Source organism: Drosophila elegans, unplaced genomic scaffold (assembly GCF_018152505.1).
Source record: "Drosophila elegans isolate 14027-0461.03 unplaced genomic scaffold, ASM1815250v1 contig_814, whole genome shotgun sequence".
In the NCBI taxonomy this organism is placed as follows: domain Eukaryota; kingdom Metazoa; phylum Arthropoda; class Insecta; order Diptera; family Drosophilidae; genus Drosophila; species Drosophila elegans.
In genome coordinates, this window is record NW_024546167.1 from 19,600,283 (window position 1) to 19,619,523 (window position 19,241).

The 19,241-nt window shown below is 33.6% G+C and overlaps 1 protein-coding gene across 3 annotated transcripts in view; it reads right to left on the reverse strand.

Moving 5' to 3' along the window:
* LOC108134722 (polypeptide N-acetylgalactosaminyltransferase 2) overlaps positions 1 to 16,091 on the reverse strand; it is a 28,358-nt gene extending 12,267 nt beyond the window's left edge. The window contains exons 1-2 of one of the 3 annotated variants that reach the window (XM_017255124.2): positions 15,986 to 16,091; positions 9,966 to 10,181 (exon numbers count right to left, since the gene is read on the reverse strand). In XM_017255124.2, the coding sequence (XP_017110613.1) occupies positions 9,966 to 10,052 (87 nt within the window). In that variant the 5' untranslated portion in view covers positions 10,053 to 10,181; positions 15,986 to 16,091. Of the gene's footprint in view, positions 1 to 9,965; positions 10,504 to 11,128; positions 11,320 to 15,985 lie in introns of those variants that run through there. The other 2 variants (XM_017255123.2, XM_041710247.1) reach the window with 2 other exon arrangements.
* Positions 16,092 to 19,241: the final 3,150 nt, after the last annotated feature.

The window sequence follows — 19,241 nt, forward strand, 5'->3', positions numbered from 1 at the left end:
TTACCATCATAAATATGATATACAATAAAGAAAATTTGTACCTACATATAACCAAGTGGCTGACTTGTATAACATTAGCTAAAGGTAAGTTTTAGTATTTGTATGTATTTGTTTTTTGAAATTTAATTTTAATTTTAATTAATTTAATTAAATTTTAGTTTTGCTGGTATTTTTTAAAAACTCCAAAGCCTAGCAGATTTAATTTTAGCATTTCTTTAAGGTTTGCGCTATGGAAAGTCACTCAATTTTTTTATAGGCACTCAAAATTTAAACTTTATAAATTACTTTGGCAACTAATATAGGTATTACAAGTTTAAATAATAATATTGTTTAATATTTCTTTTATAGTGTAAGTTCACTGTGCGATTTGGGAGGCCGGCACATGTCATCAGTCAGGCCACAGTGAGCTCACTCATGGCTCATGGTCTGCTCTGGGATATACAATCCCATGCAAAGAGATACATTTGAGACAGTTCAACAATCGGTTGATGGATGCACTGTTTGCAGAGTGGAGGACAAATTGCCAGCTACTGGCGACAATCGGAGCAAAAAAAAATATATACAGAAAATAGAAATGACAAATGTGTGGACATATTAATGTACAGAACTTTATCTCGCTTCTAGTTGCAGTGCCATTTGTTCCATTCTAACTAGAAACTATTTGCCTCGGGTGAAATTTATACAAAATATAATACAGTTGATCCCAAAAACCATCGAACGTGGTCATTGCGGTATTTATATGCACTCGAAATTGGTGTTCATTCATTTCATTTGGCGCTGTTTTAATTAGTTTATTAGCAATCACGATGCGGCCAAATATTTAACCTCTTTTCGATAAATGAGCCAATGATTGAGCGATAATGAAGCGGATTAAACATTTAAATTGGCGCATTGCTGGTCTTTTGTGAACGAGGTTTATTTGCCAATCAATAGGGGATAATGTACTATTTCCCCAAGTGGGGTCAATAAAATCAGTTGTGAATTTTTAAAATCTTAATATCCCATTTTAATTAACACCTGACAAGCTTAAATTGAATGATTGATTTAAGTACAGGAATTAGCGAGGGATAAACAATATGTAATGATAATGTAATTTGCAAGAGGAGTTAAACATACGTTTTTAAAAGGTGGTTTAAAATTTTATTTTTTATTTTGTATGAGAATTATAAAATTCGTGGGATTATACATACATTTCAAAAGGTTTTTTTTTTAATTTTATTTGATTTTTTTGACAGAGATAAATATTATTAATTATGATAATTTATATTTTCCAAGAGGTGTTTCTAAAGTTTATTTAAATTGTTTGTCAGAGTTAAATAATTGCAATATTGTAATTTATAACAGCAGATAAACAAGAGGAGTTTTTAAATTTCTTAAAATTTATTGTTTGAGATAAATATTTAAATGGCGACAAGTTCAATCGCAGACAAAAGCAATAACTGCTAAATGTTCGATGTTTGCCCTTTTCCCCTCGGATCAAACAAGCCAAACAACAGAAAGTCAACATCTACAACTGTTGGCCATAAAAAAAGGAGAAGCAAACCAGAAAAAGCCAACAGCTGAACACAAAGCGGAGGTGAATGCCACTACTTAAGTGGCTGAAAATGTCCGAAAATCGCAATGTACAATGTACAGCAAAAATTAAGAAAGAAAAGCCCGCCAGGCAGTTTTCGTATTCAGCTGGCTTCGAGGAGATAAAATAAAATAAAAAAAAACGAACGGAATACGAACGGTTGCCCGACAATTGGCGACAGTATTACATGCATTTGAATTGTGTTCGGTTGGACTTTCTCGACTTGTTCAATTGTCATTGTCTGCATTTGCCGTTCAAAACTGGTACTTTCACTTGCTTTTGGCCTGCGCTTTAAAGTCGCATTCAAATGATCATCTTTAAATTGACATTTAAATGTATTTCGATCATGAGTCACGAAAGAAGGTCTCGTCGGAATTAAAATGTCAAAGTGGTTTTTGAGTTGGTTTTAAATGAGCCGCGAGAAAGCCGGGTAATAAACGATTGTGTAGGAATCGAAAGGCATGGGAACCTCATAAAAAATATGTCAAGAGGGCGTTTTTTGAATAATAAAATAATGCATTGAAATATAAATTAATTGTTATTGATTAACTTGCTACTTGAAAATATATTTTTAATGAATATATCTATATAATTTTAAAATATAACAAATATAATAAAAATCTAAAGCACTAAAAATCTTTTATAAAATAATCCTTTTCTAATTTTTTTAACTATTCTATCTAGCTAACTAACTTAACTAGTACCGTTTCCTATTTCCACCTTTTATTTTGTAAGCTTTTATAATAACAAAATATACAAATTTCAAATATATTAAAGGCCTCGTTACAAATAAAATGCAAATAAATTAAAAACATAAAGTTTGAATATCCCATGAGATATATCAGATATACCATTGCTGTAGCTCCAATTTTAAATAACAATAAAAATAACAAAATTCAAACACTAAAGTGTTATAAATTTATTTTGTTATTTAACCATAATTGTAATGTAGTTTTAACTGATTCATTTGAAGGGCATAACATATATGGGTTGCTTTCTGACCCACATTCAAGCAGCACCCATTTCCCCCAACATTCCCACGCCCCTCAGCCTTATTTTTTTTGGTTTCCTAACTCTGGCATCTGGCCATTATTAAATAATAATTATTTAATACCCAAAAAAAAAAGACATACAATTATGATGGCAGTGTTTTTGTTTGCCCGTGTTTGTTTCTGTAATCGCCGGCAAGTAGCACTTAGCCAGAGTGTTGTTACTTTTTGCCTTTGTTTTCCTTTTCGGTGGCTTGTGGGCGCCACTGGACTCCCTCATCATGCGAGTTGTTAACTGGTTGTTATTTTGTTGCTTATGGTATTTTTTTTTGTTGTTTTGCCGGCATTGCAGGTCTTCTCCTTTTCGTTGGCATAATGAACTTGAACTTTATGACGCAAAACACGTTAAGTTGACGTACCCAAGTGACGAGTGTTGGGCAAACAACACGGTGTCCCCTTTGCCAAATACATCTCTTGTGGCGTTTTATGCTTATTTTTGTAACATTATTTTTGAGATGAGCCTCGGTTAAGTGATGTTAGGTCACTTGGTTGGAGATTCATGGGGTTTGCGTGTTAGTTGGCAAAGTGGGTAAAGGTTAAACATTTGGGTTTTTAACATTTTGTTTAATGGTTTGGGATCATTGCTTAAGGAGAGATGTCAAGTCCTTGGTTTCAACTTTATTATTGGATTTGGTTTAAAGATATCTTTTGAAACTTATTTTAAATTCATTTTAAGAACACACAAAACACACTCTTAAACATATCTCTATATTTATCACCGACTTCTTTCCTTAAACTGTTTGTCTTGCTCATGTGAACATTTTTATTGATAGTTCAAAGTTCTTCGTGTTCGAAATCAACAAAAGAAATTACTTCCTTGACCGCATTTATCATTGTTGTGCCATTTTTGGGTCTCTGCTGCTGGCCGCAATAGGAAGCAGACCAAACAAGTTGTAACATAACAATAAAAATCAGCCAAACGAAATTGAAAGTGGTCCGGAGGCAACTACCAAAAGTATTGGCAATAGCGATGACAGCGTGACCGGTTGGTATACAAAAAAACATATTTGAGAATTCGCAAATTAGCTATACAAAAAAATTAAGAATATTTTATTGGAAATATGTCGATAGATTTAATAAAAATTTAGAAAATTTCTTTACTGATGATATTATAGATAGATATATTTATTATATATTATAAATGATAGTTTTATTTTTTTTACACATAATCCATTTTGAAAAGGCATAACTCTCTAGGTTTCTGCTTTAATTTTTTTAAGTAGCTAAAGAAACGTCTTCCCACAAAACATACCATCTCATAAAAGCACATTAATTTTATACAAAAAAAAAATTACAGACTGAGCGCTAGGCGTCAGAGTCAAATATAAACATAAACTAATATGAAATTCAATACATTTTTTTGCCGTGTACTTCGTCACCAGCAGATCAGCGATTAAGGTGGTACTGGAGACCACAAGCGAAACCAGACGACCTTGTGCCGATGCGTTGGGTTGCGGTTAAGTTGCGTAATGGATGAGAGCAAGAAAAAAGCTGGAGAAGCGGCAGCAGCTGCCAAAGTAGCTGCGGTTTTGGCTGCACAGGCGACCAAGGAAAAAGCAGCCACAGCCGCAGAAGCGGCCAAGGAAAAGGCATCCACAACGGCAACATTGGCCAAAGAAAAGTCCACGGAGGTGGCCAAAAAATAATGAAACTGGCAGTTGCAGCAGCCATAACAGCGAAATAAAAAGTTACAACACCGAGAAAAGGAACAGAACTAGCTGCAACATACAGCTCATTGGCGAAATGTATTTCGGAAAACAATTTAGCACAATAAAAGCTGCAAGGAATAAGGCAATATATAAAATATAACATTTATAATTCTAAAGTCAGCTATTTATTTTTACTATTCCATTCTAATCTATTTTATCAGTTTAGCAGCTGGACAACGACAGCAGCAACTGCGACAACATCAGCGAACACAGCAGCAACATCAGCAACATCCCCCGCAGCAACACAAAAGGCGGCAGCAATACAAAAAACAACAGCAGCAGCAGATGGTCCAATGAAAAACAAGGGGCCAGAGGCAAAAATGTAGGGACAGATAACTGGTTTAGCCCAGGCCCATTCAAAAATTTATATGCATAGCCGGTTGAGCGAGAAGATTGTCATTTGCGACGACTGTGACCCCTGGTCTGGCAGCCGGAACCCCTTTCCCCCTCTTAAATTAGTCAAACAAAATCAAAAGTCAGGCCTGTCTGCAGATAAACATCGTTAATTATTCATAGTAAATCAAAGCGCTCACCAAATGCCAAAGAAGCAACTGAACTTTGTAAATACAACTGGGCGGCTTTGGATTGGGTAGTCTTGAGTTGTTCTGAGCAGGCTAGTTGTCATTGACAACCGAAACTTAAAAAGTACAAGACGAGTTGTTCGATAAAATGCTAATTTGCTGGTTGGCCAAGAGAATGTAGATGGGAAGGCGACTGAATGACCTGGTGTTCTTAGAAATTGATAATTACACACGAATAAAATACTCAAATCAACGTAAAAGGTGAAAAATTGGGCTTAAAATATGTATATAGGATTTTTTTTTTATTTAATTGGGACATAGGATGAGGTTTAGTTTCCAGAAAACTGCAGAAAAACATTTCTAAAGACGTATAGATTTGCAATTTAAAGTTCTCAAAGTTCTGGCATTATGGTTTTGAAGTCTAAGCCCAGTGACAGCATAAATATAAAAATTAATCAGATTATATACCTTTTTTTTACTGTATAAACCAAGTGACAGCATAAAACTAAAATGAGATGAGATAACATACATTTTTTTCTGTGTAGATTATTGAGAGCACTCAGTTCCCAGAAAACTACAGGAAAACATTTCCAACGAAGTCCACATTTTCAAATTAAACTTCTCAAAGTTCTTTTATCACTCCGCTTTCGTCATTTTGTTTCACACTAATTATTATCCAGCATAAAAACCAGTTCGATTTCAGAGCTTGATTCGCAGCCTTCTATTGAACTTAATTGAAATTAATTTCGAACGTTTTCAAGAGCAAATTACTTTTTTTGCTGGATCTTTGGCATTCTTTTGCAATGAGTTTGTTTTAGTTTTTTGTTCCCAGCTGGCGGGTAATGCGATGTAGATTGTCAACCAGAGCGTAACTTGCTCTGTCACGCAAATTTTAAGTTGACTTTTTCTCCGCTGGCATTCAGATTGAGTTTTTTGTATATGGTGTATAGTGATGTTTTTTATAGTCCACTCTGTGAAAATTCGGAGCTATAAATCGAATTCATGAGGCGTTAAGGTCTTCGAAAGTATTTTAGTTTGAACTTGAAATATTTATAACACTTTTGGGCACTCTGTTTCCCCCCCATTTTTCAGCAAGACCATAAAAGTTAAATGACTGTCGTTATAATAGATTTTTCGGAGTGCTAGTGCTGCATGTGAGCAAATCGAAAAGTAAACTTCTGAGAAAAGTTTCTGGCTGAATTTGCATATATGATGGCTTCATTTGCATATGAGCAACGATGCTGGAGCGTCTTCGAATGTCAAGCAGATGGAAATTATAGCGATGTACAGGCAATACACATGCTTAAAGTGCGTTGCAAAACTATTGCATAAGAAATAGTTTACCAGGGCACAAAAGAAGCTTTAAGATACAAATTTATATAAACCTGGATAAAACAAAGTTACTTCTTAACATTAAATGCAAATTAAGTGCATTGCATTTTCTTGTAAATCACTTTCTTCACTGTTCTTAAATTAAACCTCTTCAAAACATGAGTAAACCCATTCGTGACCTCGATGAAAGTGGAAAACTTTGCCAACAAAAGAGAAAGTTTAATTTTGAACTCTATTTTGAGAAGCTGCGGGAATTCCAAACGTTTAACCAAAGTAATTAACACACGTAAAGAAAGAAGGCCAACAAAAGAAAAGGCGAAAACTAATCAATCGGTTATGTAACCAACACCCCGCTGTTAACAATTAAATGAATTAAATATGTGATTGACTTGTGTGCACGTTTTTTGTGATTTATTTTCCATTCAAAAGCATTTGGAGCTCTCGTTTTGAGACGGGCGTGAGATGGCATAAAACTTGGATATGTTTTTATGAATGAAATGTCATTGAATCGCAAAACTTGAGATGAAAGATGTAAGCCATCGATCGGATGACTCTAAAAATGGAAGTCATTGGCCAACTGGATAAGAGTGCTGTGAGCTAAAGATGGCTTTTAATGATATAATTCACTTAATAACTGAAAAGAAAATAAATAAATAAATACATATATAAAAAAAATACTGTACAAAACTTAAGTATTACTTTATATAATGCATATAGTGATGACAATTTTCGTTTGTGTGTAGATAAATTCATCTTTCTCTTTAAAAAATCCTGTGAAAATCCCACAGTAAAAGGCATCTTTATCAACAAAATTATAAATATCCCCACTTAACTGGTTCAGTATACTTGATTTTAATCCACAAACAAAAAGAACTGCAATCTATTTTTATAAAGCCAAAAAGCTATTATTATTATACAAAATTTAAAATCTATCTTTTGATAATGCCAAGTCTTGTACACTCGACAGATCGGCAAGCAAGCTTTATCTTATCGTAAAAGTTTGTAGGTTTAATTTAGCCTGAAATAAATAAACGAAGCACGGGCAGTGGACAGCTTATCAAAAGTGGGAAATACAACTAAAAATAAAATTATTTAAAAAAACCAATGACCAGTGAGTGCAGTGAGTGGACTGTGGCTGCATTTCCTGCCTTTCATTCGCAGCGCAAAAAATAAGGAAAATAAATCAAGTTTACATGAAAAATTATTTCGGTGTGGTAGCAAAATGAAGATGATTGCTATGGGGGGTTTCACAAAACGAGGGAAAAACGAGGACCACAAGTGGCTGGAACTCCGCTTTTGACCATGTCATCATGATAATGATGATGATGATGATAACGTCGAGGCGAGAGCCTGCGTTCGCATTTGCACCATAATCGGATTCATTTGTGCAGATTTACGTTTCAATATTTAAACACTCTGCTTTGCTGCAGCCTTCTCCCTTAATTATCATTTTCCACTATTTAACAATTGTAAGTGATCATAAGTGTAATTAACAGAGCTTTATTGAATTGGTTTTTCACACTTGTTAAATTGTGTGTACATAAATACAGTTCTTTGAAAATAATTTCACCAGCAAAAACAACAATTTTCTCCATTCTTAGTCCATTTTTGTAATTCCCAATTGCATTGATTATAAAAGTGCATCTTTAAATTATTATTCCTCAAAAAATTCAATGAAAATGGTTTTACCAGACAAAATTACAATCAAATAATGATTTTTCCCTGGCCAATTCCATATTAGTAATTACAATTTTGCATATCATATAAAAGTGCATTTTTAAATTGTTATTTCTCAAAAACTTTCGTTTAAATCTGATAACTCCATTTCCAATTTATCGCTTGTCTCAAAAAGCTTTTAATACAATTTAATACTTTTTTGGATCGTTTTTAAATTTTACTCGTTTTAAAAAATGTTTACGCTTTTTTGATAGCATAAAAAATTGTTGCAGATAACAGCAAAGGCTATGAATGGCAGAACATCTCTCACAGTGGTCAATAAATTTAAAGGCTTTTTTGCTTAACACATTTAAAACATTATACAAAAAATGTGCTGCATGCTATATTTTTGCCACCCACTTCTACTTTGCGATGCCACTTGTTTTATTTATTTTATGTATGTAATGTCCCTACTCTCCACACGCTAACAAAAATAAAGTAAAAAATATATTTGAAATTGCTGAAATAAATTGACATTTCGCCTCGTGTGAGGGTGCACTTCTTCCTCCTTGTCGTGCTGAAAAATATATTTATTTTTTCTGCAGAAAAAAAAAACAAAACAACAACAAAAACAAAATTTGCCGGTGCTCTTGCTGGTTGGATAAAAAAGTAAACACAAGAAACCAAATTCAATTGAAGTACACGTGTGTCGGAGACAAATACAATTTGCAGCAACCACATAATAAAGTAAATATAAATTCCAGATATAAGTGGAATAGGTTGAAAAGTAAAATTGATAGAAGATTAAATTGATTTTTGTAGAAGTATATTTTTGGGTGTAAGAAACTTGAGAAGAGGTGGAACTTAATGATATTGTTTTGACCCAATTTATGTGTCCTCCAGAATGTAAAAGAATATTACTCATAGAGATAAGTATATGATATATACAAATATACCTTTTTGCAACCCAAAGCGAATTTTTTAATGGAATTTTATAAGGTGTACGAAACTTTAGAAATGTTTAAAAGTATAATAATACGCATGAAAGGGTTGTTTTGTCCTAAATAATGTAAAGGGTTATTTTGCATAAAGATAATTTTTTATTTGTTTACTTATGTACTCCCCATTATATTTAGTATTTTATTTTATGCTCTAAAAACTCATCTTCTGATAAGAAGACCACCACAAAAATAACTTTTTTCCCTAATAAATATCCAGAAAATGCTAACAATGGTATATGAGTTTGTTATATGACTGGCAACTGACAAGCCGAAAAAAAAACTTAATTAAAACTTGTAAAGTAAGCGACAAAAATACAGGTGGGCAAGTGATGGTGATGGTGGCACCTGGGCGATACGTGGGGCTAATTACGAGGTGGGTGAGAGGGTGTGAACGAGGAAAAAAGAGAAAACAATGGGTTATCCAGCTGGTGGCAGGCTACTATATACAGTGGCAATCCAATAATTACTATGCAGAGCGGCATACGCAACGGACCTCTGCGATGCCATCATCAAAATGTTCGTCAAAAGATGATAATGACGATGACTCGAACGGAAGAGGAAGGAAGCTCTACTGAAGGGTGGATCCGTTTTAAAGTTGGAGTACTTTTTTTTTCCAGGTATTGCATGATCCGAAAAACAAGCTTAAAAAAGTGCTAGCAATTCACCATTTTATAAAGACAAAAAAAGGAAAGAACACCTGATGGATAAAAGTAAGACAAAAAGAAAATGAAAGCAGTAGAAGAATGTGGGAGATGAGAATTAAAGAGATAAAGTGCACCCTCTCTACAATAGAGTGACAAATACAAAGAAAAAAATATATTAATGACTATAATAATTATATTATAATATAATATAGTACATTCAATCGATTTGTATCTTACTTCATAAGTTAATGATAGACTTTCCCATTTGTGGAGTAAATACAAAACATTTTAAACAGTCGATTCCTAAATAGCTAAAAACGAATTTGTTCACTAATTTATTTAGACTTAAATCTAATTAAGACTTAATGAATAAAATGTTGTGTATAATCAAAGATTGCTTGGAATTGAAAGCTTAAAATTTTGAAGTTCCGTCAAGTTGAGTTATCACCCTTAAAAATAACTAAATACTAAAAAACTTACCTTTTCCGTACTGGACTGGAAATAGTAGACCATCACGAACATCCAAATGATGCTCACGAAAACGATCAATTTAATGTTGCGACGCATTTTTGGACAGCTTCTAATTATATATTTTAAACTCCTAATTGGGTTGAGGACGTATCACGTTCACTTCGATTTATTATTTATTTACTTTTTGGTGTATGTTGTTTTGGCAGATGAATTATGCGGTTTTCACTGCAGGCAGAACAAAAGCATTGAGATGAGTGTAAACAATATATGTGTTTAATTTTCGTATCTGTTTCAATTGTGTTTTCATTTCAATTTTTTCTTTGCACTTTTTTCAATCATTTCCATCTTCACTCGATTCATTTGGTTTAATTGTGTTTGCATTTTAATTGTTCAACTCTGTTCAGTTTAACTCAATTGAATTTAATTAGGCCTGTTTGTTGAATGCAAACCGATTATCTGGAGCTTTAAATGGTTTTCCCATTCAATTCTCTTCTTTTCACAAATAAATTGACCACGGGGATTTTTCCGCAAATGCTGTGTTTTTGTACTTTGATATTGAAAGGATGCCGGATATAATTATTATTAAATAAGCAGTTAGTTTTCATATATCAAAATATTTATTTAAAGCTGTTCAACTGAATTTTAACAACAACAACTGTTTTGCTTAAATAATTTATCTAATCCAAGAGGCTTTATCGGAGGGGAAAACCTTGGCAACTGATAAGACAACAACTAACAACAAGTTAAATTCTATTTCCAAACATTAAGCGATTCTCAGACCCACCAAATATTACATCAGACACTTTTAATGGATGCTAATTAAACACTCCAAAATCAAAAATAAACGGTAACGATTCAATGTGGTTTATTGCTGGGCAAATGGTGGGAAAAGGGAAAGTGAAGCGCAGCTGTTGGCCAACGTTGATTAAAGCGTTTTTCAATTTGGGTCTCTCCAGACCACTGCAAAGCATTACGCATACGCAGCGTGTTACCATCGTTGAGATAAGATAACAGTTCTTTTTCTGCTATTTAGTGCAATGTTTTGGTGTGTAAATCACAAGAATAAACCACAATTGACCACTGTCTTTTTCACAACCATTATCGGTATTTTTTTATCGTTCTACCGTTCATTCGCCATTCACTTGTTCTCATTATTTTATTATTGCATTTACCGTTTTGTCGGTTATAACGACTGTTGCTAACACGATTTGTTCCTTTTAATTTTTTTTTCAAACGCTGCCCGTGGCAGCCGCGTTTTGCCACCAAAATAGCGTTTTTTGGGCCAGGTTTAGACGGAAATCGGGAGTTTTTTGGGAGACGACACGCGGCAATCGGCGTCACATCGACAAATGGCCAAAAAGCGCAGCGGACGCCTATATTTTATGCTGCCGATTTGAATTGGGTGTGAGCCGTATAAGAGTTGCGTTCGAGGTGGTTCGACTTGGTTCGACCGCAACATGTTCGACGTCTATCTTCTATATCTTCGCTGGGACTTGATTAAATTACTTGGTTTGTTTTTGTTTGCCAAGAAGAGGGCTTTTGGCCGCCAAGTATTAGACAGCTTTCGCATTGTGGTACACAGAAATAAATTGTATTTAATAATTATCAATCAATTCTTAAAAAAAATCAATGACAATTATTACTTTCCATATTAATATATTAAATTAGGTAAGAAACATTTCACATTGTTGTACACAGAACAAAAGGTATTGAACAGTTATCGACTTTAAGTAAAGTTTAAAAAATAAATGAAGAATATTTGATGCCTGGAATTGTATTTTCCTAGACAGAGAAAATATAATTTTATTTTACCTCTTTAGATTTTTGTTTTAATTTAATCATACTTTTTTTAGTGTATTTCTTCCGTTCGGATGGAGGTAAAAGTTAAGTTGATCGAGAGCAAGCTTAAATACGCGGTCTGCGGTTGCCTTCAGTTTTAGCATATTTTTTTGCAACAAAAATAGCTACGCGACTTGAGCATCAGATATGTATTTGGATTAAGAATTAACAAGTCAACCTTTTTGCAATCTCAAAACTAAAATAAATATTAATGATATGTAAAATATAAGTAACTGCCGAAAAGGTTAAAAGAACTAAATGTACTTAAGTTTCATTAACTTAAATGATAATATTAAAAATCAAATAAATTTTAAACTTTTTTCAACTTCCTTTTAAAACGACTAAGCCATAATGGGTAAATCAATTGCACAACATAAACTAAGTTTATTAGTATAAACTTTAACACCTTTAAGCAAAGTACTTTGGCTTTTATACTTTTATTAGCATTTTGCTATAATTTCCAGTAATTAATATTTCAAAAGTTTCTATTGGACTACGTTTGTTTTATGTTTGTTTTAGCATAAATGAAATATATTCGCAGTCTATAATTTATGGTGCCTGGCTCACTCTCACTGTGCATTTACATTTAGCAAAGTTAAATTGTTGGTTATTAATGCAATTCTCTCGGATTTTTAAATGCATCTAATGAAATATTCATTTGATTGCAAGAACAAATTTCAATTATGCAGATTTGAGGGAACTGCAAAAAAGGGAAAGGGAAACGTTTCCCCAGCAACAATGGTCAGTTGTTGATGTTGTCTTCTATTTTTTTCAGCTCTCTCACACTAGCTGTACAAAAAAATGTGTTTTATTTATAAATAGCGTATGTGGGGCAATCCAAAAAAGGAATGCCGGGGAATAGGAAGGATGGACAAGTGGGTTCTTCCACTTCCGACCACTCCTCCCATTTAAATTGGCTTAAAAACTCAACGAACAGGCAACAAAGTCATGAATATGCACACATTCATCGGGAAAACGGGGGAAAACAGGGGAAAAGTAAAGGCAACGAGACAGCAAAGCTGAAGAATTTTCGAATAATTACACAAATACAAATGCACAAGCGCACACATTCACACAATAAAAGCGCATATACGTGTGGGTTTTCCATTAGGCGTAATTAGAGCATTTAGCATCGGGGAAAAAGCTAAGAAAAGCCAACAGCAGAAACTGACAGATTGGACTGCATATGTATGTGCTCAGATACCGTTAGACGGAGTTGCATGCCACACACACAGATACCACACTACACACAGTTGTACTTTATTTGCACACACGCATGATTGCTCTTTTACCACTCAGACAATTAACTTAAAGTTGGCAAAAGCTGCAGACGGCAGCTGGAGCTGAGTTGGGCGCATTTTCCGTTGGATTCAGTTCATTAGGTTATTTATCCCATATTTGACAACAAGATTTATAAAATCAAATTTGTAAACAAATTTTTTATTAATGTCACATTTTTTTGGGTTACGTAATAATACGTAAAACTAAAAACAAATCCTATTTATATCCTATTTTGTATTTTCGAATGACCAAAAGCTTATTACACATCTAAACGCTTTGCATCTTGGCGATGTTTTTCAGTTTGACAAATATTGCGTATTCGCCTAGTTGTACACATTCTAAGGATACGTTTTTATTGGGAATTATTTGATTAACTTACAGAATTGTACGGTTTCTGGATTTACTGAGATTTAAAATGTTCTGAGAACTCCAAAACATTTATGTTTTCTAAAAGTACCAGTTCCAATTGGATTCACCCAACACCAAGTGTATTTTGCAGCCACATCCTTGTCTCGCATCGACTTTCGGCTCAAGTACGATAATTAAAAGTTGGCTAAATGTTGCATGAGTGGCAGCTTCCTTGAGATATTTCTAGTTCGCCCCACAACCCCTTTGCCACACATCCAGCTACTATTCTGCTCCTTTTGGTCCTGTTGCCTGACTGCCTCTTGCTTTTCCTCGTTTTTATGGCTGCCACAACCATTTGATTGCACACCATTTGCCACTGGAGTGTGTGTGTGTCAGTGTGTACGTGGGTGTGTGGGAGTCTCACCTCAGTGTTGAAAGCAGCTGAATCTCAACTAGTTTGCACATTTTACTGTCATCTCGTTTCCTTCAGTCTATATATCTGTGTATGTGGTGTACTTAGAAAAGGAAATAGTGCTTTAAAAAAAAAAATATATAATTTTTTTAGTCAATTTTGGCCAACACACTTTTTAAGAAACTCCAAAGTGTTAATATGCGGCTTCTACTTTTTTTTTTTTGTTAATAAAATAAAATGCACTTAAAGATTATTAATTTGGATATTTAGAAAATGGTACATTTTGAACTACGGCAAACACATATTTTGAGAAACTCTACAGAGTCAAAGTTCGAATGCAGCGATGGTAAAAATATATTTTTTTAATTTGCTTTATTTTTTTTTGTTTTTTTTTTTTGTATAAAATTAAATTTTCTAATCAATATTAGTTAAGATATCTAGATTATATAAGTTTGAATTTATTAACTTTTTCTTTTATAAGATCGACTAAAATGAACTTTTATTTCAGTGCATCACTTCTCAATTCCTTCTTTTTCTACCTCATTTTATCTCACGGAAATCAAAGTGTAAATGTATTTTGACAAATGCTGGCGCAAAAGTTTCCTGTTCTCGCTGTCAGTTTCCTTTCTCTTTTCGCACCCCTTTTGTCATCCTGCGGAAAATATTGTTAGGAGGCGTGATGCTACCGCAAATTAATGCATAATTGCATTAGTCACTTCATTTGTGGCAAGTGCTGCCGGAAGTCTTGCTTGCAACCGCCGAAATTCGTTGCAATTAATATCAAGTGGAGGAGAGACGAAGGCAGGTGGAAATCTGTGTGCGTGTGTTTTAGGTCCTTATGACAGACGATTTCGAAAGGAGCTGATCACCGGCATTAAGTAATATGTTTTGTGTGGGTGTGCAAGAGCAGATTTATTGCAATTTGAAAAGGACTTAAGTATGTGGTGGCTCAGATAAAATGGTTTCTCCCATGATAGTAAGCCAAATATGCTAATGTTCCACACTTGAGATTTAACACATTTTGAATTTCAAGGGATTTGTATAAGCTGATTAGTTTGCATTTACTGGAAGAGCTGTTTGTTTCAGAGAATGCTTTAAGATTTTCAAAGACAATGCTTTTAATAAATAAACTCTTTTTCGTTATTTTTGTAAGACATTAATTTAATAAAGGAAATTTTGAAATGAAAGAATAAAGAATCCAATTAAATTTTGTTTATATTTTTAAATGCCATCTGTTTTTGGTCAAATGTTAAGAAATATATAAATAAGATTTCTATAATAAGAACATTATAATTAATTTGTAAATATATTTTACATAGAAAACAATTATTTATTTTCGTATTTTCATTGCCATAAAGCTTTAACCGAAAAGACCTTTAATTTTTTTCTTTGGGGGTAAACCTAAACGCTCTTTCACCCTCTCACTCTCTTTCTCTTTCGGTTTGTTGCACTGCAATGCCGGCCTTGGTGCTCTCTCTTTTAAATTCTCTCACTGTAACACCTTTTCTTTCTGAAATTTCTCTTTTTCTAAGGTAGGGGTGGCGCTCTCTCGCGATTAACGGTTTTCAAACTTTTAGTTGGTAACCCCGGCTCCCGCTCTCTCTCTCTCTTACTCACTTTTTCCCATGGGGCTTCATAACAAGCTGTCCATCAGCTGCTCCAGCCGCCGTTAAAATATATCTACATAAATATGTTTATATCTATATACAGCTGCGGTCAAAAAAATAGTATTCAAATGAAATAGTTTTTGTTATCCAAAGTTTGTTTTTATGTTTCAAAATTATTAAATTTTTTAGAAATATTTTTACATATTATACATATGTAGCTATTATTGATGAGGGTTTTTATATTGGCCTCGTTTATTTTATAACATTTGCTTCACGAAAACACAAACAAATTTAAAAGGTAGCTTTTAAACTTATTTTTGTTTATATTTCAATAAGCTTAAAAAAAAACTTCAATTTTGACCGCAACTGTATATAGCATAATGGTTGTTTCTGGCACGCACCTCTTTCGACTTTGTTTGTCTGCCTTCGATTTTTAACAAACAAACTGCAAGTGCAAAATGCTGAATGCTAAATGCAAAAGCTGACACAAACACAACTAAATGCAAATGGCTTAACATTGATTATTTGCAATTTTTGCTTACACTCAAAATGCGATGTGAACACGTTATTTTATCACTTCTTTTATGAGTAATGGATTTATGATTTTTTACTATTGCTTGCGTTTTCACAAATTATTATTTGTTGTTGGTGTTAAATGCACTTTGGTGTTTTGTTGGTTGCTAGACTATTTTGTACAAGGCGTGTGTACAAAAATATACGTTTAACTAATGGTTATATGTTAACATCGAGTGGTTTTATTTATTAATTTAACATTTATTTAGTTGCTACAACGCGGCGACTTTCGTTTCCCGTTTCGTTCGACAGACTAAACTTTTTTATCTCGTTGTCTGTTTTGTGTCTGCTTCGGGTTGTTTTCGTCCCCTCTTTCTGTGTTTTCTTTTTTATTTGGATGAAGTAACTTTTCTGCTTCTTTTTTTCGCGCATTTCCGTATTTTGTTACCCTTTGCTTCCTACTCTTGGGCTCTCCATCATTTTTAGGGGTGCGATTTGTTTAGAAGTGAGAGAACTCTCTTTTTTATTCTCACCCCTTTTGCGCATGCGTGAACCTTGTTTTGGGAATTTTAAAAATGCAAATACCGTTACAAGTGGCATTCTAACCTTTGACAATTGAATTGCAGTTGGAAAGCATTTTATTTTATTTGAACATTTATGAGATATATGTATTGTTTCATAGCAAAGTATATTTATTGAATTCTTAAAATAAATGTAATATTGCATAGAAATTGTAATTGAGAAAAGAAATGTTCATGTTGATGTACAATTTATGTTCAATGTATTTTTTATTTAATTTCTTAGCTTTCTTTAAGAGATATTTAGTAACGGAATACATATTTGTATATTTCCCCAATGTAAAACCCCAGACCCGAATCTATCATAAATCTGTGATTCACGTTTTACCCTCAATAGAACTTTCAAATCGGCAGATTAAAATCATTCAAACCCACGCGCCGGATGACTGCCAATAAGGCGAACGACATAAATTCATATTAGCATGCATATATTTACACAAAAACACGCAGAACAGAAGACACAGAAATAACCGAACACAAATATATATCTCGAATACATATTGTCTATTGAAATTAATCGCTTAACCCTTTTGCATATGTCACGTTCTATTTCCATTTCCCCCTCGAAAAACCCAAAAATCCACGAAAGTCAAAAGACAATGGCAGTTGGGTGGAAAATTCGGAAAATTCTGTGTACTCTAGAGAAGGAACTGAACCGAACTGACATTAAGCTCAAGGACAACACTTTCCACCCGCTGCTGTGCCATTTGTATAGATTATACATGGGTAAATCATTAATATTTTTGTTTTTCTTAGCATTTTGAGTTTCTAATGCCTCACAGAAATTTACATAAAATGGGATTTTTGTCGCCTGCAAACAGGCTATGAAAATTAATAAGGGAGGAAGGATCCTTGGGTTTTTATTTCCACCAGTCGAATGCCTTCTGGGGGCATTTGATAAGATTTTGCCATCCTTCTACTTATTTTCTGAGTCAGAGTCCCCTGTTGATTATGCTGTATATCCTGACGATGAGCTTGTATTTATTTTGAGTTTCAAACAGCTGTGCATTTTTGCTATCAAAAAAGGGGTAATTTCTCAAGTCATTTTAATTGGTGTTGAACGTTTACAAAAGTTTCTAAAACGCAATGAGATGTTATTAATTATTTTGGGAAATAGTCTTATAATAATAATAATGACAATAAATGTTTTGAATTCATTACTCAAAAAGTATGCTACAAAATGTTGGTAACCAATTAAAAGTACAATTTTTTTAACAGGGAGTTAAATATATATTAGCAATTGTAGAACAACTTGGGCTTGTTAAATAAGACCAAAAGTAAATTCACAAATTAAATTATTTAAAAAATTTGGCATTTGTCAAACAAACAAAATTTAAACATAGTTGCATATAAAATCAAAGGTCAGACATATAATTAAACCTGTTGATGAAATTCGGGAAAAAAACTTAAATTAGAAAACAAAAAGGTCTAGATGTTGTACTCCCCCTTAAATAGTTTCGCAACAATTTCCCTCATAAAATTCTATTGCAAGGCGGAAACCAGACACCTCAAATGCATGTATTCCCCTGTCCATTCACTTTCCACATTCCGAGTGGCCCAACTTTCGAAGCCATCCCCGTGAAATGAGTGAACTCGAGTGGCCGAGTGCATCTTAGTGGCGTCGCTTCCTCGAGCGGGTAAATTGCAATATTATGCTAGACTGCGACCGGCGACGTAATCGCCCTGAGAAACTAGGAAAACGGGTTAATAATGCCATAAACAAAAAGCGCGCAAAAAAAAAGAACAAAAGTAAAGACGACACTTTCGTGACTGGCCAGCCAGCGCCAGTCAGCAATGTTTGTTTGTTTGTTTGTTTGTTTGTCGGCTGCTGGTTGGTTTGTTGGTTGGCCTGCGAGCCGAGCGGAAAGTGAAAGGCAGCCAACTCGGATGGCTTAGGCCAGAAAAAAAAAAAAACAGAGGAGTAGACAGGCAGCTGGCTTAGCCATGTGGCAAACACACAATGCCCCCATCTCAAGTGCCTTTGTTGCTATTTTATTGTCGCGGGGCATGCCGAGGAATTAGTGTCTGCCTTATCACAAGGTGGCACGCCTACACTGCAAACAAAGCAGTTCCCTATTAATGATCAATTGGCTTTTATTGAAGCAGGTTTAGAATTTCTTCAATTTTGAAATTAATTAGCAGTACATTCTTATGAATTTTAAAAATTATAAGTGGTGTGTTTGTAATACAGCAACGAAATGAACAAGTACATTAACTTTATTTCATTTAACAAAAATTACAGGAATAATACGACCAGTGGACAGTAGTCACAAAAATCCTTAAATGCAAGAAGAAATTTTCAGTTTAGCTCAAATATAAATATTTGCATAGCCTTAAAAATATTAATTCTTGGGTCAAACTTTATATTGCTTTAATTGCCTTTCTCTGATTTATTAAATTTTTTGAAGAGACTCAGTCAAAGAAATTTCAATGTTTTTTAAAAGATTTTTAAGCTCAAAAAATTGTAGTTAAAAAAACAAAATCTAAACCATTAAACCTAAAGTTACTTTTTTATTTGGAAACAAAACAAAATAGATAATAATGAAATATATATTTTTTTCGGTGTATAATGACTGCTGTAATACTTCCCAAGTTGCGGGTTCAATGACATAAGCAATTTCAACGGCAGCAGCATCATTATCATCTACATCATCATTATCATCGTTGTAGTTTGGAATGCGCTCGCAGAAACATATGCTAATAAATT